Raw genomic sequence first — 23,512 nt, forward strand, 5'->3', positions numbered from 1 at the left:
TCCCCGCCACCTGTGCCCCCACCCCATCCAGAAGCCAGAGTCCCCTGCGCAGCCTCCCTGCCCCAGCCCGAAGCAGCTGTGGGCTGCCCTCCCCCGCCGTTGGGAGGCAGAGCCGATGGCGGGTGGAGCCGTCTGGGCAGCGTTCACCTGTGGTCTCCTGTGGGGTGCGGTCAGCTGTTGGCCGGGGCGTCTGGGGTGGCCGGGAAGTCCAGGTGCTAGTTCCCCCGCTGCCCCTGGCCTGGTCCCCTCTGAGTCAGGCTGCCAGAGCTCCCTGGGTCAGCCAGATGGCTCCGGTCAGGAGGGCCACAGGTTGCGTGCCCACTGTCCACCAGGCCGAGCGGGCAGGACCAGCCTGAGGCCGGTGAATGCCCGAGGCTGCCACCTGCTTTCTCACCTGGGGGAAGGTGGGGACTGTGCACCCAGGGACTCCATGGGCACCGGCCCTTCCTGGAGCGAGGAGGCCCCACGTGGCCCCGGTCCTGGCCCCCCTGCCAGCCAACACCCCCGGGGTCCGGAGCACGTCGTGCCAGTACAGAGGGGCTGCAGGGGATCAGAAACGCAGCCACCATGTGGCTTCATGGGGAGAAGCGTGGTGGGGATGGACCCTTGTCCTCTGGGGCTCCCCAGCCCCTGCAGGCGCGGGTGGCTGGGACGCCCCAGCCCGAGCCGAGATGCTTCGGAGGCTCACCCGCCTCCGGTCTCTGCAGCCTGCACGGCCCACGGACGGCCCGGGGGCCCGAAAGGCCACCTGCGGTGGACTCTGAGGGGTCTGACCTAGTGCGGGCGCCCCTTCACCCCCTTGCTCAGCACCAGGTTGGAAGGAGACGCTCGGGTGCAAAGAACCTGGAGCAGCACAGCCAGACTTTTGTTGAATCAATGAGTGAACAAGGGGCCTCTGGGGACAGGGCGCCCTCCAGTGAGGAGGGTGCCTGGGCAGGGGCACCCAGGGCAGAGTCCACCTCCCCCAGGGCAGGGGTGCGGACTGGGAGGGAGGCGTGGGGACGTGGCTCAGGGTGGGGTGCAGGGGGGGCCGGGGTGCAGGTGGGCTTGGGTTGCGGGCAGCCGGCCGGGGGCCCAGGCTCCGTAAGAAATACCAAGGTGAGGGTGCACAGGTTCGCTAAAATAGCTCTGTATGCAAGGTCCCGCATCTACGTGGAGGTTTTCAAAGGAACGAGCCACGTTCTGGAGGCCGCGGGGCCCGGGCGCGTCGCTCCGGCCGCGGTGCTCGGCGTCACGGGGTCCACAGGCCGCTGCCGGGCTCGTCGCCGAGCGGCACGAAGGAGGCGCCCTGCAGGATGGCGGCGCAGAAGGAGCGGCAGCGCTTGCAGGGACCGGCGGGCGGCAGCGAGCCACGGCACACCAGGCAGGGCGCTGGGAGGGCCCTTGGCAGCCCTGCAGCAGAGAGAGAGGGTGAGGAGGGCCCTGAGACCGAGCCCGCCACCGCCCGGGACGGCGCCCTCCGCCCGGATCGCGCCCACCCAGCCCCGGCCACGCCCACCCACCAGGCCCCGCCCGCCCGCGCCCTACCGCGCCCCCCAGGCCACCCACCAGCTTCCAGACTGCTCCGGTGAGTCCGCGAAGTGGCGTCCGCCACCCTAGACCAGGCCCACTGGCCCTGCCCCAGAACCTCGTCTCTGGGCACAGTCACGGATCTCTGAGACTCTGCGTCCCAGGGCGTGTCCCCCTCGGACTCGCCCCGCTCAGGGCAGCCCTCACCCCCTGCGAGGCGCTGGTCTCCCCGGAGGTCAGTCCCAGCTGGCTTCCAAGCCCACTCGCTCCCCGCTCCCAGAAAAGCCGGGACCTCCACTCGAGGCCAGGGGGCGAGGCCCTGGGGCCCGTGCTCATCTTCTCCGCCCCAGGAGAGGAGTCCCAGCTAGGGGCAGTGAGCAAACCCGGGGACTCTCCTAGGAGGTTATGAGCACACTGTGGATGGCTGGAGCGCACAGCCCCATTGGCACCCACGAGCCTCCCCCAAAGCCCACCTGGGGTCCAGCCTCGGGAGCAGGGCCCGCTTAGGAGACCCGGCGCGGACGCCGGCTGACCATGCGGGTGTTGGCTCCAGGGCCCTGTGGGCACAGGATGGGACTGCGGGACCTTGGCTCTCCACCCCCATCCTGCCTCCTCCCCTGCTGCTCGGACAGCGGCCTCGTCCTCCAGAAGGACACACTCCTCCGGCCCCACCCTGCAGAGCCTGGGCGCCTGGAGCCCCATTGAGTGCTGGTGTTTCTCCAGGATTTCTCCAGTTCCTCCAACAGACCAGGGGCGTGAGCCAGCCAGCAGGTGGGGTCAGTGCCCTCCAAGAAGCTGGAGATCTTTCTTAGGGACCCGCAGTGCGCGCTCACCCCTCCCCCGCGCGCCTGCCATGACTCAGCCTGGGGCTACCAGGCCAAGGCCGGCTCCAGGCGAGCTGCAGCCTGCTCCTGGGCTGGCGAGGGCGTGGGGGCGTCCCCAGGCTCTCCTGGCCTCGGGCCCAGCCCAGGGGTGCCATGGGCTGAGCTGCCACACCAGCGGGAGCCACCAGCAGCCCTGCTGGTAGCCTGGCTGAGTAACTTCTCCCCAGGGGCAGGCGGGGTGGGAGGGGCCACCCGGTTCCTATGCAAAGCAGCCCGCCACTTCCCGGAGCCTGGAGCAGCGCTGAGCCTGAGCCCAGGAATGGGGCCTCCCCAGGGACGGGGCCTCCCCAGGGACGGGAGCTAGCCTGTCCCAAGGGGTGTGCCGGGGCCTGCACGGCACGTGGGGGTGCAGAAAGCCGGGGCGGGGGCCCTGTCCTCAGGGGAGCAGGCGCAGAGGCCAAGGGGCAGGTCTGTGCAGTCCAGGCCTAATGGCGGTGGGTTGGCCAGGCCAGACCCGGGAAGGGCTAGGCCCTCAGGGCAGAGGGGCAGTGCGCTGTCCGTTAGGGGCTGGCGGGGGTGGGGGTGGGGCGTGGGGGGGCAGCACTGAGACACAGGGGAGCCCTGTGCTGCACATCCTGGGGTGAATGAGGGGGCGTGAGGGGAGCGCGTGGAGGACCCAAAGTGGGGGTGTCCACTCAGGAGCTGGTGCTCTGGATCCGATCAGTCCTTTTGGGAAAAAACAGCAACCTGAACTGACTCTTTGGAAAAGACTCTGATGGTGGGAAAGATTGAAGGCAGGAGGGGAAGGGGACGACAGAGGATGAGACAGTTGGACGGCATCACGGACTCGATGGACGTGAGTTTGAGTAAACTCCGGGAGTTGGTGATGGACAGGGAGGCCTGGCGTGCTGCAGTCCACGGGGTCGCAGCGTCGGACACGACTGAGCGACTGGACTGAACTGGCCGTGAAACATGAAAAACACCTTAAAATAAACAAAAGGCAAAAAGCAAGACGTGATCAGGCGAAGTCTGCGGGGTCAGCCCTGTGGGCCAGGACTGCCTGGGCTCGAGGTTCCAAGGCTTCAGGGGTGTGGGGGGCAGAAGACCACCCCCACGAGGGGTGAGAGACACCCTGCCCCTCAGAAAGTGGCAACCCCAAAAGATCGCACCGTGGGTGAGCCCAAAACACACCTTCCCAGCCCCAGGGAGCGTGTTCTTGGTGCTGAGCAGCGGGGGTGGAAATCCCAGGGAGATTGCCCCGAGCTAGTCCCAAACAGGAAACAGGCCTGGTGACAAGTTCTCATCCCTGGGCTTGGGGCGGGGCGCGGAGGGCACCAAGCCTCAGATATATGAGCTTAAAGTGATGCCGGCGGCCTTGCTCAGGAGATGGAAGATAAGGGCCCGAGGACGGGGTTCGCCGGGGCACACAGGCTCTCTGAGGGGCCGTGCCCGCATCCTGGAAGGAATGCAGAGACTCGCCGCAATCCATTTCTTAAAGAAAACGATTCGTCCCTAATAAAATGTGAGAGTGCCGGCAGAAACAGAAGGTGACCTAAGACCTCACAAGCTGATAAAATTATCAGACACAGAACACGACATGATTTCAATACGATGTAGAGATTTCAGGCAAAGGAAAGGAATCATAAAGAAAGGCCAAATTTATTAAAAAGCAGCGTTTCTAAAAAATGAGTCTATAATAACTGAAGCCTTTCAGTGGACGGGATTCACAGCGCTCTAGACTCTGAGGACAGAATGATCTGGAAGGCAGAGGAGGAGCCTACGAGGGTGGCCCCGCAGGAAACCGGAAGGCGACTGGGAGGTGAAGGAACACAGGAGGTGGGTGGAGAAGGGGGTCAAGCACCCCCGAGCTCCCAAGGCACGGATAGGCGGTGGGATGGAGACGGCACTCAAAGGGTTAAAGGCTGAGCGATTCTCATAAACCATTAAAGACACGAGTGTGCCGATTAATAAAGCTTGGAGATTTCCAGTTTGAATAAATACAAATAAAACCCCACACCCAGACCCGTCCTTAAAACAGTCGGAAATTTTGCAGGCAAGTAAGACAGTTCGCTTCTGGAAAGCCGTGCACTTGTCCGAGTATCTCTGAGAGCAGCGGCGACAGCCAAGGAGAAGGGTGCTGAGAGGGCCCCGCTGGGCGCCCCTGGCCTGTCTCTGTCAAGGTGAGAGTCCGAAACGGAGGAGAGATGAGAGCTTCCGTGGGGGCAGCCTGAGACCTGGGGAGGGTGCAGGGCGGAGAGCCGCTGTGTGGTCTGAACACACAGTACTAATGTCTCCAAGCCCGAAGGTCACTGTATTGTCCTGCTGCTGCTAAGTCGCTCCATCGTGTCCAACTCTTTGCGACCCCGTGGACTGCAGCCTGCCAGGCTCCTCTGTCCATGGGAGTCTCCAGGCAAGAACACTGGAGTGGGTTGGCATGCCCTCCTCCGAGGGATCTTCCTGACCCAGGGAGTGAACCTGTGTCTCTTACATCTCCCGCGCTGGCAGGCAGGTTCTCTGCCTTGTCTGGGCGGGAATAAAAGCAGGATTTTCGGAACTTTAGACGTTAACCTCAGCATGCAGCTGGTCATTTCTATGCAACAGCTAAAAGCCCAGAAACAGAGTGTGTGACCTCCAAACCCGGAGGAGTAGAAACTGAAATGGCAAAAGCATTAATGAAAATAAGGCAAAGAGAAAGAGGAGCACGAGGTGGAGAAGGGTAAAGAGACACCAGACGCAGTCAGGTGAGAGGTCCTGAGGGCGGGAGGCTCCAAGGCGCCCGGGGGACCCCGCCTCCTGTGCCCCGGCCCCGGGCAGACCCCTCACGTCACATCAGGCCGGGCTTGTGGCCAGCAGAACATGGCAGAAGTGACCCAGTGTGACTTCTCAGGCTGAGCCACAGAAGACGTGACTCCAGGGCCTGTCTGGAATTTCTTGTTCTGCAGATGCTCCACCCACCGTGAAGGCACTCAAGCGGCCCTTTGGAGGGTCCGTGAGGTGAGGACGAGGCCTCCAGCCCTCGTCTGGGTGAGCGAACCCTCGGAAATCGGACCCCCCCGCCCCCGAGTCAAGCCTTCACGTGACCCAGCCTCGGCCACAGCCTTGACTGAACCTCACGTGAGACCTGGGGCTTGGACCACAAGGTGAGGGCCCTCTCGGATCCCTGGCCCTCAGAAATGTGTGGGCAAGCAGGTGTTTATTGTTCTGGAGCAATCTGTGTGCACAATCCACGCCGTCTGTGTACACAGACGATCTCACAGGACGTAATGTGAAATGCGCCGGTTAGGAGAGTGGCGAGTTTGGACTCAGGGTTTCGGCGCTCTGGCCTCTGAGATGGGACTGCGTTCTGTCTACGGGGTGTGCCTCTCCCAGAATAAACCCACTTTCACTCTAAAAAAAAAAATCAGATTTTATGCACAGAAATATGTAAGACCCAAGATCAGGGAGTGACTGAAAGGAAAAGATACACCCGAGAAAATTCTAGCCGAGATAAAATTAATAACAGAGTCTGAAGAAGCGCAGAGCAACAGTTGTCAGGATTATAAGAAGCTGATGGGTCCCCACAGGTTGTCATCATACTTGGGACATGCAGATAAGAAAAAGCAGAAAGAGCATAAAAGGTGTGGACGCCACACTGAACGACCCGGCTGCGCTTGCGGTACTCGACAAGCGCGGCGCACGCTGTCTTCACCAGCACTGACCGCACACAACGCCCCACAGCGAAGGCCTGGTGCTGCAGCGACTCAGCTCCGGTCGGAACACGATTATGCCGACAAGAAAAATCCAGGCTGCTTACAAAATCTGATGCGAATGTATTGAAAGCGATTTCTAAAAGACCTAGAGATCAAAGAATTGTACTGAAAATTAGAAAATATTGATCTGAATAATACCCCAAACACTACATTTAAAAAATTTTCAGATTCAGTTAAAGTAGAAAATAAAGGGTAACTGCCATCCTTGACTTGCCTGTCGTGTACTGAAAAGAAGAAATGCCAAATATCAAGATCCAAGCAACTTCTAGATACTTAGGCCTTCTGCCCATTTTCTGGTTGGGTTGCTTGCTTGTTTATTTTTTAATGTTGAACTGCATGAGCTGTTTGTATATTTTGGAGATTAATCCACTGTCGGTTGCTTGATTTGGAAACATTAAATAGCCGGTGGGAAGCTGCTGTGCGGCACAGGGGCTCAGCTCACTGCTCTGCGGTGACCCAGAGGAGTGGGACGGGGCGGGGGGAGGGAGGTCCACGAGGGAGGGGACACGAGCATACACATGGCTGCGTCACCTCCTTGTACAGCAGAGACCAACGTCTTAAAGCCATTACACCCCAATTAAATATATATATGTGCACACCCAAGTGAGTGAAAGTCACTCAGTTCTGTCTGACTCTTTGCAACCCCATGGACTATACAGTCCATGCAATTCTCCAGGCCAGACTACTGGAGTGGGTAGCCGTTCCCTTCTCCAGGGGATCTTCCCAAGCCAGGGATGGAACCCAGGTCCCCCGCACTGCGGGCGGATTCTTTACCAGCTGAGCCGCCAGGGAAGCCCACGCATATACATCTGTAGGGAGACAAATTAAACCGCAGGCGCCAGAGCCAGGGGAGCAAAGCGGAGGTTCAGCAAAGCCGCAGGCTGGTTCTCGAGAAGCTGGAAACAGCGGCAGCCCCCGGCGACACTCCCTGATGGCAGTGGGGGTGGCGATGCTAGAAACAAAGTGAAACACCTCTCTTCCTGCAGACTTTGAGAGATGACGAAGGAAGACAAGGCCCGCCTCCCGGTCCTGCGGGGATGGATGCCACTCATACGAGCAGAGTGGCACGACCGTCTCCGGAGATTCAGGGGGAGCGGTGCAGCTCCTGTGTATGCATGATAAACAGAAAAGAAAACCACCCCCAGCCAACAAGCAGTGTCCTCTGTTCGAGAGCCTGTGTTTGTGGGGACCTTACTCCAGCCTCGTTAGTGGACTCCTGCCTGCTCCCCTCAGTGCAGGGGGGCAGGAACCAGGACAAGGCAGACAGACTGGAAAGGGAGGCGACGGATGCTCCTGGGGAGCCCTGCAGGAGGCGGGCTGCAGGGGCAGCGTGCAAGAGCCGCAGGGGCGTCGACACATTGGCACAAATAATTGGGAAATAAATTTTAAAACACCATTTATATCGTTCGTATGTAGAATCTTAAATAACTCAAACTCACAGGAACAGAGAGAAAGGTGGCTGCCAGGAGGGAGTGGGGAGAGAGGGGCAAGCGCTCAGCTGGCAGGTGGGTGACACCTGAGGATCAGATGTGAGACCTGGCCGCCACAGCTGACCACAGAGCTGGCGTCACCGACAGTAAACGTTCTCACCAAGAGAAGAGAAAAAGATTAAAACCCACCATTTATTAAAGTAGCAAAGTCAATTGATAAAAATACACGTATAAAAGTATAGAAAATACATCTGATACATAGGAATTCATTTGATGAGAAAAAAATCCACTCTAAAAATATTGCTTAGGAAAACTAAAGAATATAGTATGTAAATAAATGTCAAGATACATCAAGTGGGTAGATTGGGAGTCTCAGCATCATGAGGCCATCAGTTCTCCTTAAAATGATTGGTAGATTTGACACGGTCAGTTCAGCTCAGTCACTTAGTCGTGTCCGACTCTTTGTGACCCCATGCACTGCAGCACACCAGGATTCCCTGTCCATCACCAGCTCCTGGAGTTTGCTCAAACTCATGCCCATCGAGTCAATGATGCCATCCAACCATCTCATCCTCTGTTGTCCCCTTCTCCTCCTGCCTTCAATCTTTCCCAGCATCAGGGTCTTTTTCAATGAGTCAGTTCTTCGCATCAGGTGGCCAAAGGATTGGAGTTTCAGCTTCAACATCAGTCTTTTCAATGAATATTCAGGACTGATTTCCCTTAGGATGGACTGGTTGGATCTCTTCGCAGTCCAAGGGACTCTCAAGAGTCTTCTCCAACACCACAGTTCAAAAGCATCAATTCTTCGGCACTCAGCTTTCTTCATGGTCCAACTCTCACATCCACACATGACTACTGAAAAAACCAGAGCTTTGACTAGACGGACCTTTGTCAGTAAAGTAATGTCTCTGCTTTTTAATATGCTATCTAGGTTGGTCATAACTTTTCTTCCAAGAAGCAAGTGTCTTTAAATTTTATGGCTGCAAGCACCATCTGCAGTGATTTTGGAGCCCAGAAAAATAGTCTCTCACTTTCCATTGTTTCCCCATCTGTTTGCCATGAAGTGATGGGACCAGATGCCATGATCTTCATTTTCTGAATGTTGAGTTTTAAGTCAACTTTTTCACTCTCCTCTTTCACTCTCATCAAGAGGCTCTTTAGTTCTTCTTCACTTTCTGCCATAAGGGTGGTGCCTTCTGTGTATCTGAGGTTATTGATATTTCTCCCAGCAATCTTGATTCCAGCTTGTGCTTCATCCAGCCTGGCATTTTGCATGATGTACTCTGCATATAAGTTAAATAAGCAGGGTGACAATATACAACCTTGACATACTCCTTTTCCTATTTGGAACCAGTCTGTTGTTCCATGTCCAGTTCTAACTGCTGCTTCCTGACCTGCATACAGATTCCTCAGGAGGCAGATGAGGTGGTCTGGTATTCCCATCTCTTTAAGAATTTTTCACAATTTGTTGTGATCCAAGTAGTCAAAGGATTAGACATAGTCAATAAAGCAGAAGTAGATGTTTTTTCTGGAACTCTCTTGCTTTTCCTATGATCCAATGGGTGTTGGCAATTTAATCTCTGGTTCCTCTGCCTTTTTTGTTGTTGTTGAAGGATAACTGCTTTATAGAATTTTACTGTTTTCTGTCAAACCTCAACATGTATCAGCCATAGGTGTACATATATCCCCTGCCTTTTGAACCTCCCTCCCATCTGCCTCCCCATCCCACCCCTCTAGGTTGATACAGAGCCCATTTGAGTTTCCTGAGCCATACAGTAAATCCCCGCTGGCTGTTTATCTTACATACAGTAATGTAAGTTTCCATGTTACTCTCTCCACACATCTCCCCCTCTCCTCCCCTCTCCCCGTCTCCATAAGTCTATTCTCTGTCTGTTTCTCCACTGCTGCCCTGAAAATAAATTCATTCAGAACCATTTTTCTAGATTCTGTATATGTGCGTTAGAATGTGGTATTTCCCTTTCTCTTTCTGACTCACTTCACTCTGTATAATAGGTTCTAGGTTCATCCCCCTCATCAGAACTGACTCAAATGTGTTCCTTTTTATGGCTGAGTAATACTCCACCGTGTATGTGCACCACGACTTCTTTATCCATTCATCCCTCGATGGGCATCTAGGTTGCTTCCATGTTCTAGCTGTTGTAAATGGTGCTGCAGTGAACAATGGGATACATGTGTCTTTTTCAACCCTGGTTTCCTCAGGGTCTAGGCCTAGGAGTGGGATTGCTGGGGCATATGCTGGTTTTATTCCTAGTTTTTAAAGGAATCTCCATACCGTCTTCCATAGCGGCTATATCAATTTACCTTCCCACCAACAGTGCAAGACCATTCCCCTTTCTCCACACCCTCTCCAGCATTTATTGTCTGTAGGCTTTTTGATGAGGGCCATTCTGACCGGTGTGAGGTGGTATCTCATTGTGGTTTTGATTTGCATTTCTCTAATAATGAGCGATGTTGAGCATCTTTTCATGTGTTTGTTAGCCACCTGCATGTCTTCTTTGGAGAAATGTCTGTTTAGGTCTTTTTCCCACTTTTTGATTGGTTTTTTTGTTTTCCTGGCATTGAGTTATATGAGCTGCTTGTATATTTTGGAAATTAATCCTTTGTCAGTTGTTTCATTTGCTATTATTTTCTCCCATTCTGATGATTGTCTTTTCACCTTGCTTATACTTTCCTTTGCTGTGCAAAAGCTCTTAAGTTTAACCAGGTCCCACTTGTTTACTTTTGGTTTTATTTCCATTGCCGTAGGAGGTGGGTCATAGAGGATCAAGCTTTGATTTCTGTCATTGAGTGTTCTGCCTATGTTTTCCCCTAAGAGTTTTATAACTTCTGGTCTTACATTTAGGTCTTTAACCCATTTTGAGTTTAGCTATGTGTACAGTGTTAGGAAGTGTTCTAATTTCATTCTTTTATGTGTAGCTGTCCAGTTTTCCCAGTGCCATTTATTGAAGGGGCTGTCCTTGCCCCATTGTATATTCTTGCCTCTTTTGTCAAAAATAAGTTGCCCATAGGTGCATGGGTTTATTTCTGGGCTTTCTATCTTGTTCCATTGGTCTATATTTCAATTTTTGTGCCAGCACCTTACTGTCTTGATGACTGTAGCTTTGTAGTATAACCTGAAGTCAGGAAGCTTGATTCCTCCAGCTCCATTCTTCTTTCTCAAGACTGCTTTGGCTATTTGGGGTCTTTTGTGTTTCCGTATGAATTGTGGAATTTTTTTGTTCTAGTTCTGTGAAAAATGCCATTGGTAATTTGATAGAGAGTGCATTGAATCTGTGGATTGCATTTGGTAGTATAGTCATTTTGACAATATTGATTCTTCCTACCCAGGAACATGGGATACCTTTCCATCTGCTTATATCATCTTTGATTTCTTTCATCAATGTCTTATAATTTTCTGAGTACAGTTCTTTTCTCTCCTTAGGTAAGTTTATTCCTAGATATTTAATTCTTTCTTTGTTGCAATGGTGAATGGGATTGATTCCTTAATTGTTCTTTCTGATTTTTCATTGTTAGTATTAGAGATGCAACTGATTTCTGTGTATTGCTTTTGTATCCTGCAACTTTGCTAAATTCACTGATTAGCTCTAGTAATTTTCCGATACTATTTTTAGGGTTTTCTATGTACAGTATCATGCCATCTGCAAACAGTGAGCACTTTACTTCTTTTTTGATCTGGATTCCTTGTATTTCTTTTTCTTCTCTGATTGCTGTAGCTAGGACTTCCAGAACTATGTTGAATAACAGTGGAGAAAGTGGACACCCTTGTCTTGTTCCTGATCTTAGGGGGGATACGTTCAGTTTTTCACCACTGACAGTAATGTCTGCTGTAGGCTGATCATATATGGCCGTTAGTATGTTGAGGTAGATTTTTTTCTATGCCCATTTTTGAAGAGTTTTAATCATAAATGGGTGCTGAATTTTGTCAAAGGCTTTTTCTGCATCTATTGAGATAATTATATGGTTTTTATCTTTCAATTGGTTACTATGGTGTATCACATTGATTGATTTGTGTATATTGAGGAATCCTTGTATTTCTGAAGTAAACCCAACTTGATCATGCTGTTTGAGCCTTTTGATGTGTTGCTGAATTCTGTTTGCTAAAATTTTGCTGAGGATTTTGGCATCTCTGTTCATCGGTGACATTGGCCTGTAGTTTTCTTGTTTGTGTGTTGTCTTTGTCTGGTTTTGGTATCAGGGTGATGGTGGCCTCGTAGAATGAGTTTGGAAGTGTTCCTTCCTCTGCAATTTTTTGAAAGAGTTTCAGAAGGATGCTTGATAGAATTCTCTTGTGAAGCCATCTGGTCCTGGGCTTTTGTTTTTGGGGAGACTTTTGATCACAGCTTCAATTTCAATGCTTGTAACTGAATTGTTCATAATTTTCGTTTCTTCCTGGTTCAGTCTTGGAAGACTGAACTTATCTAAGAATCTGTCCATTTCTTCCAGGTTATCCATTTTATTGCCATATAGTTGTTCACAATAGTCTCTTATAATCCTTTGTATTTCTGCACTGTCTGTTGTAACCTCTCCTTTTTCATTTCTAATTTTGTTGATTTGATTCTTCTCTCTTTTTTTCTTGATGAGTCTGGCTAAGGGTTTGTCAATTTTGTTTATCTTCTCAAAGAACCAGATTTTAGTTTTATTAATCTCTACTATTGTTTCTTTTATTTTTTTTTCATTTATTTCTGCTTGGATCTTTATGATTTCTTTCCTTCTACTAATTTTGGGAGTTTTGTTCTTCTTTTCCGCATTGTGTCAGGTGTAAAGTTAGTCTGTCTGTTTGATGTTTTTCTTATTTCTTGGGGTGGGATTGTGTTGCTATAAGCTTCCCTCTTAGGACTGCTTTCGCTACATCCCATCGGTTTTGAGTTGTCGTGTTTTCATGGTCATTTGCTTCTAGAAATCTTTTTATTTCCCTTTTGATTTCTTCAGTGACACGTTGGTTATTTAGAAACGTGTTGTTGACCCCCGTTTGTGTTTCTTAGTTTTTTTCTTGTGATTGATATCTAGTCTCACAGCATGGTCAGAGAAGATGCCTGATACGATCTCAATTTTCTTAAATTTACTGAGGTTTGATTTGTGACCCAAGAGGTGGTCTGTCCTGGAGAATGTTCCATGTGCACTTGAGAAGAAGGTGAATTCTGCATTTGATGGAATGTCCTGAAGATATCAATGAGATCCATCTCATCTAATGGATCATTTAAGACTTGTGTTTCCTTATTCATTTTATGCTTTGATGATCTGTCCGTTGGTGTGAGCGGGGTCTTAAAGTCTCCTGCTGTTATCGTGTTACTGTTGATTTCTCCTTTTATGTCTGTTAGTGTTTGTTTTATGTATTAAGGTGCTCCTGGGTTGGGGGCATAGATATTTACAATTGTTATGTCTTCCTCTTGGATTGATCCCTTGATCATTATGTAGTGTCCTTTTTTATCTCTTGTAATCTTCTTTAAGATCTATTCTGTCTGATATAAGGATTGCTACTCCAGCTTTCCTTTGCTTCCCATTTGCATGGAATATATTTTTCCATCCTCTCACTTTCAGTCTATATGTGTCTTTAGGTCTGAAATGGGTTTCTTGTAGACAGCATATGTACGCGTCTTGTTTTTGTATCCATTCAGCCAGTCTGTGTCTTTTGGTTTCAGCATTTAATCCATTTATATTTAAAGCAATTATTGATATGTATGTTCCTATTGCCATTTTCTTAATTATGGGGGATTGATGTTGTAGATCTTTTTTCTTCTCTCGTATTTCTTGATTATATAAGTCCCTTCAACATTTGCTGTAAAGCTGGTTTGGTGGTACTGAATTCTCTGAACTTTTGCTTGTCTGAAAAGCTTTTTATTTCTCCGTCATTTTGAATGAGATCCTTGCCAGGTACAGTCATCTTGGTTGTAGATTTTTCCCTTTCAGTACTTTAAATATACCCTGCCATTCCCTTCTGGCCTGCAGAGTTTCTGCTGAAAGAGCAGCTGTTAAGCCTATGGAGTTTCCCTTGTATGTACTTGTTGCTTCTCCCTTGCTGCTTTTAATATTCTTTCTTTGTGTTTAGTCTGTTATCTTGATTAGCAAGTGTCTTGGCGTGTTTCTCCCGGGTTTATCCTGAATGGGACTGTTTGTGCCTCTTGGACTTGACTATTTCCTTTTCCATGTTGGGGAAATTTTCAACTATAATCTCTTCAAAAATTTTCTCACACCCTTTCTTTTTCTCTTCTCCTCCTGGGACCCCTATAATTCGAATGTCGGTGTGTTTGATATTGTCCCAGAGGTCTCCGAAACTACCCTCAGTTCTTTTCATTCTTTTTACTTTATTCTGCTCTTCAGAAGTTATTGCCACCGCTTTATCTTCCAGGTCACTGATTCGTTCTGCTTCGGATATTCTGCTATTGATTCCTTCCAGAGTATTTTTAATTTCAGTAATTGTGCTGTTTGTCTCTGCATGTTTATTCTTCAATTCTTCCAGGTCTTTGTTAATTGATTCTTGCATTTTCTCCATTTTGCTTTCAAGGTTTTTGATCATCTTTACTATCATTATTCTGAATTCTTTTTCAGGTAGTTTGCCTATTTCCTCTTCATGTATTTGGACTCCTGTGTTTCTAGTTTGTTCCCTCATTTGTGTAGTATTTCTCTGCCTTTTCATTATTATTATTTTTTTTAATTATTGTGTTTGAGGTCTCCTTTTCCCAGGCTTCAAGGCTGAATTCTTTCTTCCTTTTGGTGTCTGCCCTTCTGAGGTTGGTCCAGCGGTTTGTGTGAGCTTCGTATAGGGTGAGGTTGGGGCTGAGTTTTCGCTTGCTTGCTTTTCCTCTGATGGGCAAGGCTGAGTGAGGTGCTAATCCTGTCTGCTGATGGTTGGGTTTGCATTTTTGTTTTGTTTGCTGTTTAGATGCGTGTCCTGCACAGGGTGCTACTGGGGGCTGGGTGATGCCGGGTCTTGTATTCCAGTGGTTTCCCTTGTGTGAGTTCTCACTATCTGATCCTCCCTGGGGTTAGTTCTCTGGTCATCTAGGCTCTGGAGTCAGTGCTCCCACCCCAAAGGCTCAGGGCTTGATCTAAGGTCAGGAACGAAGATTCCACAAGTGGTTTGTTATGGCATTAAGTGAGATTAAAGTAAATATCCAAAAACAAGAAACCAAAGATGAACTCCAGACAAACAGCAGTTACAAAATCAGGCAGATGATAATTAAAATGATGGAATATACATGTACACATATACACCCATGAGCAACGTCAAAACAGTCCAACAAAACTAAAGTGCAACAGAGTGACCCAGCAAACAAAGGAAATCAAAACGTGTATTTACCAGCTAAGACCAAAACTAACTAAAGCAGGAACTGGAAAACAGAACTAAAGCAAGGTGCTGAGTGGGGAATAGATCAATGGAAACAAAACTGACAAATATGTTGAGACGAAAGGAAAGAAAGAACAGAAAGGATATGCAAGTTTAAACAGGGGTAGATGAAGGAGATTTACATATATAAAGATTAACTGCAAGGGGGAAAGAACAGTAGGCAAGGCAAACAGAGGAATAAATGTAGAAAAAATAATAATAGGTTTAAAAAATTAAAATTTAAAAAAAGAGAAAAGGAGAAAAAAAAAGAAAAAAAACAACTCCCCAGAACTGCAAAAGCCCAATATAGAGGCAGAGGTTTATAACAACAATAAAAAATGTGACTGAGAAAAAAAAGAAAAAAAAAAAGCTCAAAAGCTTAGTTAGATTTCATAGTGCCAACAGAATTAACAACTACGACAGAGACAGGGGGAAAAGGGGAAAAAAAAGAAAAAAAAATCCAAAAGAACCTACAGAACAAGTCAAAACATAAGAATAATAAATGTTTTTCTTGAGTCACTGCTGTCAGAGTCCTTTCCCTTGCAGGGAGTCACAGTCCACCTCACCCCCTAGGATGCCCTCCAACGCCATGCTGACCCCTGGGCCTGCCGCGGGGGCAGCTCAGATTCTAATCTGGCCCTAGTCCTCTGTGTTCTTGCTTCCAATGTTCACAGGCATCAGAACTAGTGTGTTTTCTTGTGTGGGAGCTCTCAGTGCCCGTTTTTATATTCCAGACACAGAGTCTGCCTAGCTGATCGCGTGGACTTAATCTGCAGCTTGCCAAGCTGGTGGGAAGGTTCCGGGTCTTCTTCCTTAGCCACACTGCCCCTGGGTTTCAACTGTGGTTTTATTTCCACCTCTGCATGTGGGTCCTCCACTGGGGTTTGCTCCTGAGGCTGCCCTGGAGGACTTGGGTTTGCCCCTGTGAGGGCCAGGTGCGGAGGTGGTGCAGCTGCTTGGGTCACAGGGGTTCTGGCAGCACCAGGTACTCAGGGGGGTTGGTGGCTAAGGCAGCAGGAAATACAGCACTCTAGAAGGGTATGGCAACCAGTATTGGCCAATATGCTCCAGTATTCTTGCCTGGAAAACCCCCTTCTTGACAGGAAAGCCTGGCAGGCCACAGTCTATAAAAGAGTTTGCAAAGAGTGCACCATCCAGGGTCGGGAAGATCCCCTGGAGAAGGAAATGGCAACCCACTCCAGTATTCTTGCCTGGAGAATCCCATGGATGGAGGAGCCTGGTGGTCTACAGTCCACAGGGTCGCAAAGAATTGGACATGACTGAGCGACTTCACTTTCACTTTCATACCTGAATGGTCTATTGTTTTTCTCCACTTTCTTTAATTTCAGTCTGACTTTGGCAATAAGGAGTTCATGATCTGAGCCACAGTCAGCTCCCGGTCTTGTTTTTGCTGACTGTATAGCGCTTCTCCATCTTTGGCTGCAGAGAATATAATCAATCTGATTTCGGTGTTGACCATCTGGTGATGTCCATGTATAGAGTCTTCTCTTGTGTTGTTGGAAGAGGGTGTTTGCTATGACCAGTGTGTTCTCTTGGCCAAACGCTATTAGCCTTTGCCCTGCTTTATTCCGTATTCCAAGGCTAAATTTGCCTGTTACTCCGGGTGATTTTTGACTTCCTACTTTTGCATTCCAGTCCCCTATAATGAAAAGGACATCTTTTGGGGGTGTTAGTTCTAGAAGGTCTTGTAGGTCTTCATAGAACTGTTCAACTTCAGCTTCTTCAGAGTTACTGGTCGGGGCATAGACTTGGATTACTGTGATAATGAATGGTTTGCCTTGGAAATGAACAGAGATCATTCTGTCATTTTTGAGATTGCATCCAAGAACTGCATTTTGGACTCTTCTGTTGACAATGATGGCTACTCCATTTCTTCTGAGGGATTCCTGCCTGCAGTAGTAGATATAATGGTCATCTGAGTTAAATTCACCCATTCCAGTCCATTTTAGTTCACTGATTCCTAAAAGGTTGATGTTTAGTCTTGCCATCTCCTGTTTGACCATTTCCAATTTGCCTTGATTCATGAATCTAACATTCCAGGTTCCTATGCAATATTGCTCTTTACAGCATCAGACCTTGCTTCCATCATCAGTCACACCCACAACTGGGCATTGTTTTTCCTTTGGCTCCATCCCTTCATTCTCTCTGGAGTTATGTCTCCACTCTTCTCCAGTAGCATATTGGGCACCTGCCGATGTGGGGAGTTCCTCTCTCAGTGTCCTGTCTTTTTGCCTTTTCATGCTGTTCATTGATGGAGTGGAAGGATGTGCGCTCATCTTCTCTTGTGAGAACTCCAAAATTACAACTCGCTGCTGAACAATCGCCGACAGGAGATCCCACCAAAAAAAGATGTCCCATATCCAAGGGCAAAGAAGAAGCCCCAGCAAGAAGGTAGAAGGGGCAAAATCACATTTAGAATCGAACCCCATACCCGCCAGAGATGCTTGGAGGGCTCAAACAAAAACCTTGTGTACACCAGGACCCAGAGACCTCACAGTGACTGAACCAGACCTGCCTCTGAGTGTTTGAGTGTCTCCTGCAAAGGTGTGGCTCAGCAGCGACCTGCCGCAGGGGCAGGGGCTCTGGGTGCAGCAGACCTGGGTCACACAGCCTGTGGCATAAGCCCTCTTGGAGGAGGTCGCCATTAACTCCACCAAAGAGCTGCCAAGCAGACGACCCACAAGCAGACGACCCACAAACTGCAGAACAGTTATACCAAATAAATTCTCACACTGTTAAAACAGTTCTAGGACCCACAACAGATTTCCCAACCTGGGGGTCTGGCAAAGGGACTGAGAACATCCAGGGAATTTGAGTTTGAAGGTTAATGGGATTTGATTACAGAGCTTACACAGGACTGGGGGCACAGACTCTTGGAGGGCACACGCAGAACCTGGTACACACCAGGACCCAGGAGAAAGGGGCAGCGACCCCCAGGAGACTGACCCAGACTTGCCCGGGAGGGTCCAGGCGTCTCTGGGGAGGCGTGGGTCGGCGCCAGCCTGCTGCAGGGTCGGGGGCGCTGAGTGTGGCAGTGTCTGCATGGGGCCTTTTGAAGGAGGCGCCATCGTCTTCATTGCCTCCACCATAGGTTGGCCTCAGGTCAAACAACAAGGAACACAGTCCCGCCCATCAACAGAAAATTGGATTAAAGACTTACTGAGCCTGTCTCCATAGCAAGGAGAGATAAGAAAGCCTTCCCCAGTGATCAATGCAAAGAAATTTGGAAACACAGAGGAAAACACAGAATGGGAAAGACTAGAAATCTCTTCAAGAAAATTAGAGATACCAAGGGAACATTTCATGCAAAGGTGGGCACAATAAAGGACAGAAACGGTAGGGACCTAACAGAAGCAGAAGATATTAAGAAGAGGTGGCAAGAGTACATAGAAAAACTCTACAGAAAAGATCTTCATGACCAAGATAACCACGATGGTGTGATCACTCACCTAGAGCCAGACATCCTGCAGCCTAAAATCAAGTGGGCCTTAGAAAGCATCACTATGAACAAAGCTAGTGGAAGTGATAGAATTCCAGCTGAGCTATTTCAAATCTTAAAAGATGATGCTGTTATAGTGCTGCACTCAACATGCCAGCAAATTTGGAAAACTCAGCAGTGGCCACAGGACTGGAAAAGGTCAGTTTTCATTCCAATCCCAAAGAAAGGCAATGCAAAGAACACTCAAACTACTGCACAACCACACTCATCTCACACCATAGCAAAGTAATGCTCAAAATTCTCCAAGCCAGGCTTCAACAGTACATGAACCAAGAATTTCCATATGTTCAAGCTGGATTTAGAAAAGGCAGAGGAACCAGAGATCAAATTGCCAACATCTGCTGGATCACAGAAAAAGCAAGAGAGTTCCAGAAAAACATATACTTCTGCTTTATTGACTATGCCAAAGCCGTTGACTGTGTGGATCACAACAAACTGTGGAAAATTATTGAAGAGGTGGGAATACCAGACCACCTCACCTGCCTCCTGAGAAATCTGTATTCAGGTCAAAAGCAACAGTTAGAACGGGACATGGAATAACAGACTGGTTCCAAATTGGGAAAGGAATACATCAAGGCTGTATACTGACACCCTGCTTATTTAACTTATATGAAGAGTACATCGTGAGAAATGCTGGGCTGGATGAAGCACAAACTGGAATTAAGATTGCCGGGAGAACTATCAATAACCTCAGATACACAGATGACACCACCCTTTATGGCACAAAGCGAAGAAGAGCTAAAGATCCTCTTGGTGAAAATGAAAGGAGAGTGTGAAGAAGTTGGGTTAAAACTCAACATTCAGAAAGTGAAGATCACGGCATCCGGTCCCATCACTTTATGGCAAATAGATGGGGAAACAGTGGAAACAGTGACAGACTTTATTTTGGGGGGCTCCAAAATCACTGCAGATGGTGACTGCAGCCATGAAATTAAAAGACACTTGTTCCTTGGAAGAAAAGTTATGACCAACCTTGACAGCATATTAAAAAGCAGAAGAATTACTTTACAGACAAAGGTCCATATAGTCAAAGCTATGGTTTTTCCAGTGGTCATGTACAGATGTGAGAGTTGGACTATAAAGAAAGCTGAGCGCTGAGAATTGATGCTTCTGAGCTGTGGTGTTGAAGAAGACTCTTGAGAGTCCCTTGGTCTGCAAGGAGATCCAACCAGTCTATCCTAAAGGAAGTCAGTCTTGAATATTCATTGGAAGGACTGATGCTGAAGCTGAAACTCCAATAGTTTGGCCACCTGATATGAAGAACTGACTCACTGGAAAAAACTCTGATGCTGGGAAAGATTGAAGGCAGGAGAAGGGGACAACAGAGGATGAGATGGTTGGATGGCATCACTGACTCGATGGGCTTAAGTTTGAGCAAGCTCTGGGAGTTGGTGATGGAGAGGGAAGCCTGGTGTGCTGCAGTCCATGAGGTTGCAAAGAGTCAGACACGACTGGGCAACTGAACTGAAGTGAACTGAGCATGGCCCCGCCCATCAGAATAAGACCCAGTTTCCCCCTCAGCCAGTGCTTCCATCAGGAAGTTTCCATAAGCCTCTTATCCTCATCCATCAGAGGGCAGACAGAAGGAAAACTACAATCACAGAAAACTAACCAAACTGATCACATGGACCACTGCTGCTGCTGCTGCTGCTGCTGCTAAGTCGCTTCAGTCGTGTCCAACTCTGTGCGACCCCATAGACGGCAGCCCACCGGGTTCCTCCGTCCCTGGGATTCTCCAGGCGAGAGTAGTGGAGTTGGTTGCCATTTCCTTCTCCAATGCATTAAAGTGAAAAGTGAAAGTGAAGTCACTCAGTCATGTCCAACTCTTCGCGACCCCATGGACTGCAGCCTACCAGGTTCCTCCATCCGTGGGAGTTTCCAGGCAAGAGTACTGGAGTGGGTTGCCATTGCCTTCTCCACACATGGACCACAGCCTTGTCTAAATCAGTGAAACTATGAGCAATGCCGTGTGGGGCCACCCAAGACAGACGGGTCACGGTGGAGAGTTCTGACAAATATGGCCCACTGGAGAAGGGAATGGCAAACCACTTCACTATTCTTGCCTTGAGAACCCCATGAACAGTATGAAAAGGCAAAAGAAAGAAAGATTTGTCACGACTGTAGTCAAATTCCCTCAAGGCTGTCTCTGTAGTAATCTGCAAGCTGATTCTAAAATGTAAAAGGAAATTCAGAAGACAGAACAATCCGGGAGATCCTGGGCAGGAAACAGCATCAGATAATTTAGCTACTGCTTTTCAAAACTTATTTCAAAGCTGCATGGATTCAGACTTAAGCGTGGGACTTCTCTAGTGGTACAGTGGGAAAGAATCCGGATGCCAGTGCAGGGGATATGGGTTTGATCCCTGGTCTGGGAAGATCCCACGTGCTGCGGAGCAACCAGCCTGTGCACACCTGCTGAAGCCTGCGTGTCTAGAGCCCGTGCTCCGCAGCGAGAGAAGCCGCTGCAATGAGAAGTCCAGGCACCCCCCAAGGCCAGAGAGGCCGGCACGGGTGAGCGTGTTCTGGGGGGGTCCACGGGTGGCTGCACAGCCTAGGCTGCTGGAAGTCAGAGAGCGGACACGACGGGAGGACAGAGTGGGAAGGGGCACAGGAAGCCTTCCAGAGAGCACTGTCCCCGCTCTCCAGGCCCCTGCTCTGCGGCACTGAAAGCATCAAGCAGCCAGAGAAGAAACGCGATGAAGGTGTGCCGGACTGCTGCCCTGAAACACCGCCAAGCATGGTCCAGAGCGCGCGAGAGGCAGCCTCAGTAAAGGAGCAGATCAGATCTGCCTCCAAAGACTCAGCGTAAGGAAGACACCCGTTCTCCCCTCTGCAGAGTCAAGGCGACCCCAGTCAAAATCCTGGCAGCTCCCCCTCCCCCAGCCTTCCTTGGGCTCCTCAGGTGGTTCAACAGTAAAGGATGCGCCTTCAGGGCAGGAGACGCGGGTTAGATTCCTGGGTCTGGAAGCCCCCCTGGAGTAGGAAAAGGCCACCCACTCCAGTATTCTTGCCTGGAAAATTCCATGGACAGAGAAGCCTGGCAGGCTACAGACCATGGGGTCACAGTCGCCCGCAACTGAGTGGCTGAGCGCTCCTTCCTTCTCTGCGTCTCTCTGTTTTGTTACTCCTGCGATTGACAGGCTGACCCTAACACACACATGGGAACCCGAGGGCCCAGACAGCCACTGTGCAGAGCGAAGTCCCCTGCTGCTGGCCGGGCCTAGCCCGTGACCTGCTGCCACCCACGGACCGGGGGTGGAGGCGGGCCATGCTGGCCAGGCTGCCTGGCTGTCGCGAGACAAACTCGCCCCAGGCAGCCAGCGACGCGGGGCGAGCATCCTGCAGTTCTGGCGGGAGCCCGGCCGGTAGCCTGGAAGCAAGTGCAGCTTGGCCGCCTGCCCGCCTCCGCCGCAGCGGCGTCACCCCGATGACTCGCTTCACTCGAGCTCCACCACGCGCCGTCCCAGCAGCGCAGACCCGCTCCGGACACACGCGGAGGTCCTCTCAACAGCATCTAATAGGCGCTGTGGGCTTGGGAACCAGCTGGTGGAGGCCGGAGGGCTGCAGGAGGTTGACCCCCTCCCCTCCCAGCGGGACTGACACGGAGGCAAACGTCAGCCACAGCGACACTACTCGTGGTGGCACTGGGGCCAGGGGGCCACGTGTGCCCTGTGGGCACAGCCAGGCGCCTCTCTGGAGCGACTCTCGAGGATGGGTGCACTCCGAGCAGTCCCGGAGGATGCTCGTTCCGAGCGGCTGCAGGAGAAAGCTTGACTCCTACGACGGGCAGGAGGCGCCTAAGCCCAGCAGAGTCGCCTCCCTGAACCCAAGTGGGCCCCGGGAGAGGGAGGGCCAGGGTCAGGGCAGCAGTGGTGTCCTGCCCCTCCGTGTGGTGGCCAAGCCTAGGGACCTGAGTACGGGGGGAGGCGGCCCGCAAGGAGGTGGCGGCAGAATCCAGGGGGCGGAGCACCGCGGAGCCGGCAGAGCCTCGCTGGGGAGCCTGGCTCTCATCCGCTCTCCAGCCACAGACAAAACGGAGACACTTGCAGGGAGATGGACCTTCAGGGGTGCAGCCCCCACCAGGCCGACGGCGGCTGCCTCGCGCTCTGCCAGGCACTCAGAAGGGGCAGGTGGGGCAGGAGGCTCCTGGGGGTCGGGGGGGGGGGTCGGGGGTGGGCATGGATTGGTCCCGGAGTCCCAGGCGGACAGAGAGAAAGATACGTCTTGAAACCAAACACGGGAGTGGACGACGATGGGGAGACGGGGCAGAGCCAAGCCTCGCGGAAAATGGATCAAGGGGTTTAATCGCGGCACAGAGTCCCCCTCCCCGACAGAAGGGGCCGCGGCGTCTTGCGGGGCGATTCGGGTGCGCTCACGCCCTGTGCGAGGCCCACTCTGGGGTGTGCGTGTGTGCATGCGTGTGTGCGCGCGCACGTGCACGCAGGCGCCTCTGGTTGGTAGAGGGCTCTCGGTCTTTTGTGCTCTCCTTGGAGGTGCGTCTGGCCGAGCAAGGCCCCGAGCAGCCTTCACCGGGGCCGCGTCTCAGGTGAGGTGGCATCTCCTTCCAGGCTTCTTACTGCTTCCTGAAAAAGCAGCGAGTGGGCCAAGTTCACCGTTCCCAGCCGTGATGCAGGCCCCGTGTGGGCGCCAGCCTCCTGGCCATGGTCGTCACTCTGCAGGACTGCCCCAGACAGGCTGGAGTTACCAGGAGTGCTGAGCCTTCGTCTCTGACCCGGGAGTCACGTGTCTTGTGCCGGCATCCAAGCAACAGCCACGCTCACGGGGAGGGGAACGCGACTCCCGGCCTGGAAGGCTTGTCTCTGGCTCACGAGTGTCCAGGTGAAGAAGGGTGGCGTGGAATCCCGAGATCCCGGCCTCGGAGCCTGCCTCTGTGGCTGGGGAGGCTGTTGGAGGGGCGGTGGCGCGCGTGGTGCTGTTCGCAGAAGGAGGGTGAATCCTGACGGCCCGAAGGCGGCCTGCAGCGCATTTGACCACGCCCGCTCCGCTCCCCCTCTCCCTCTGAGGAGTGCCCTTCCTCACTCACTGGGCAGATGTGCCTGACTCCCCCTCTCAAGCGGATACCATCTGCCTTGTGAAGACGACACCCAGGGGAGCCGCTCGCCCAGGAGGAGAGA

General features: G+C 50.9%; 1 protein-coding gene across 1 annotated transcript in view; it reads right to left on the reverse strand.

Moving 5' to 3' along the window:
• Positions 1 to 1,147: 1,147 nt before the first annotated feature.
• The window catches only part of TTLL8 (tubulin tyrosine ligase like 8), a 59,910-nt gene continuing 37,545 nt past the window's right edge, over positions 1,148 to 23,512 (reverse strand). Inside the window, exon 13 of the mRNA XM_069581805.1 lies at positions 1,148 to 1,392. Coding sequence (XP_069437906.1) covers positions 1,232 to 1,392 — 161 coding nt within the window. The 3' untranslated portion in view covers positions 1,148 to 1,231. The remainder of the gene's footprint in view (positions 1,393 to 23,512) is intronic.

This window comes from Ovis canadensis, chromosome 3 (assembly GCF_042477335.2).
Source record: "Ovis canadensis isolate MfBH-ARS-UI-01 breed Bighorn chromosome 3, ARS-UI_OviCan_v2, whole genome shotgun sequence".
NCBI classification, from domain to species: Eukaryota; Metazoa; Chordata; class Mammalia; order Artiodactyla; family Bovidae; genus Ovis; species Ovis canadensis.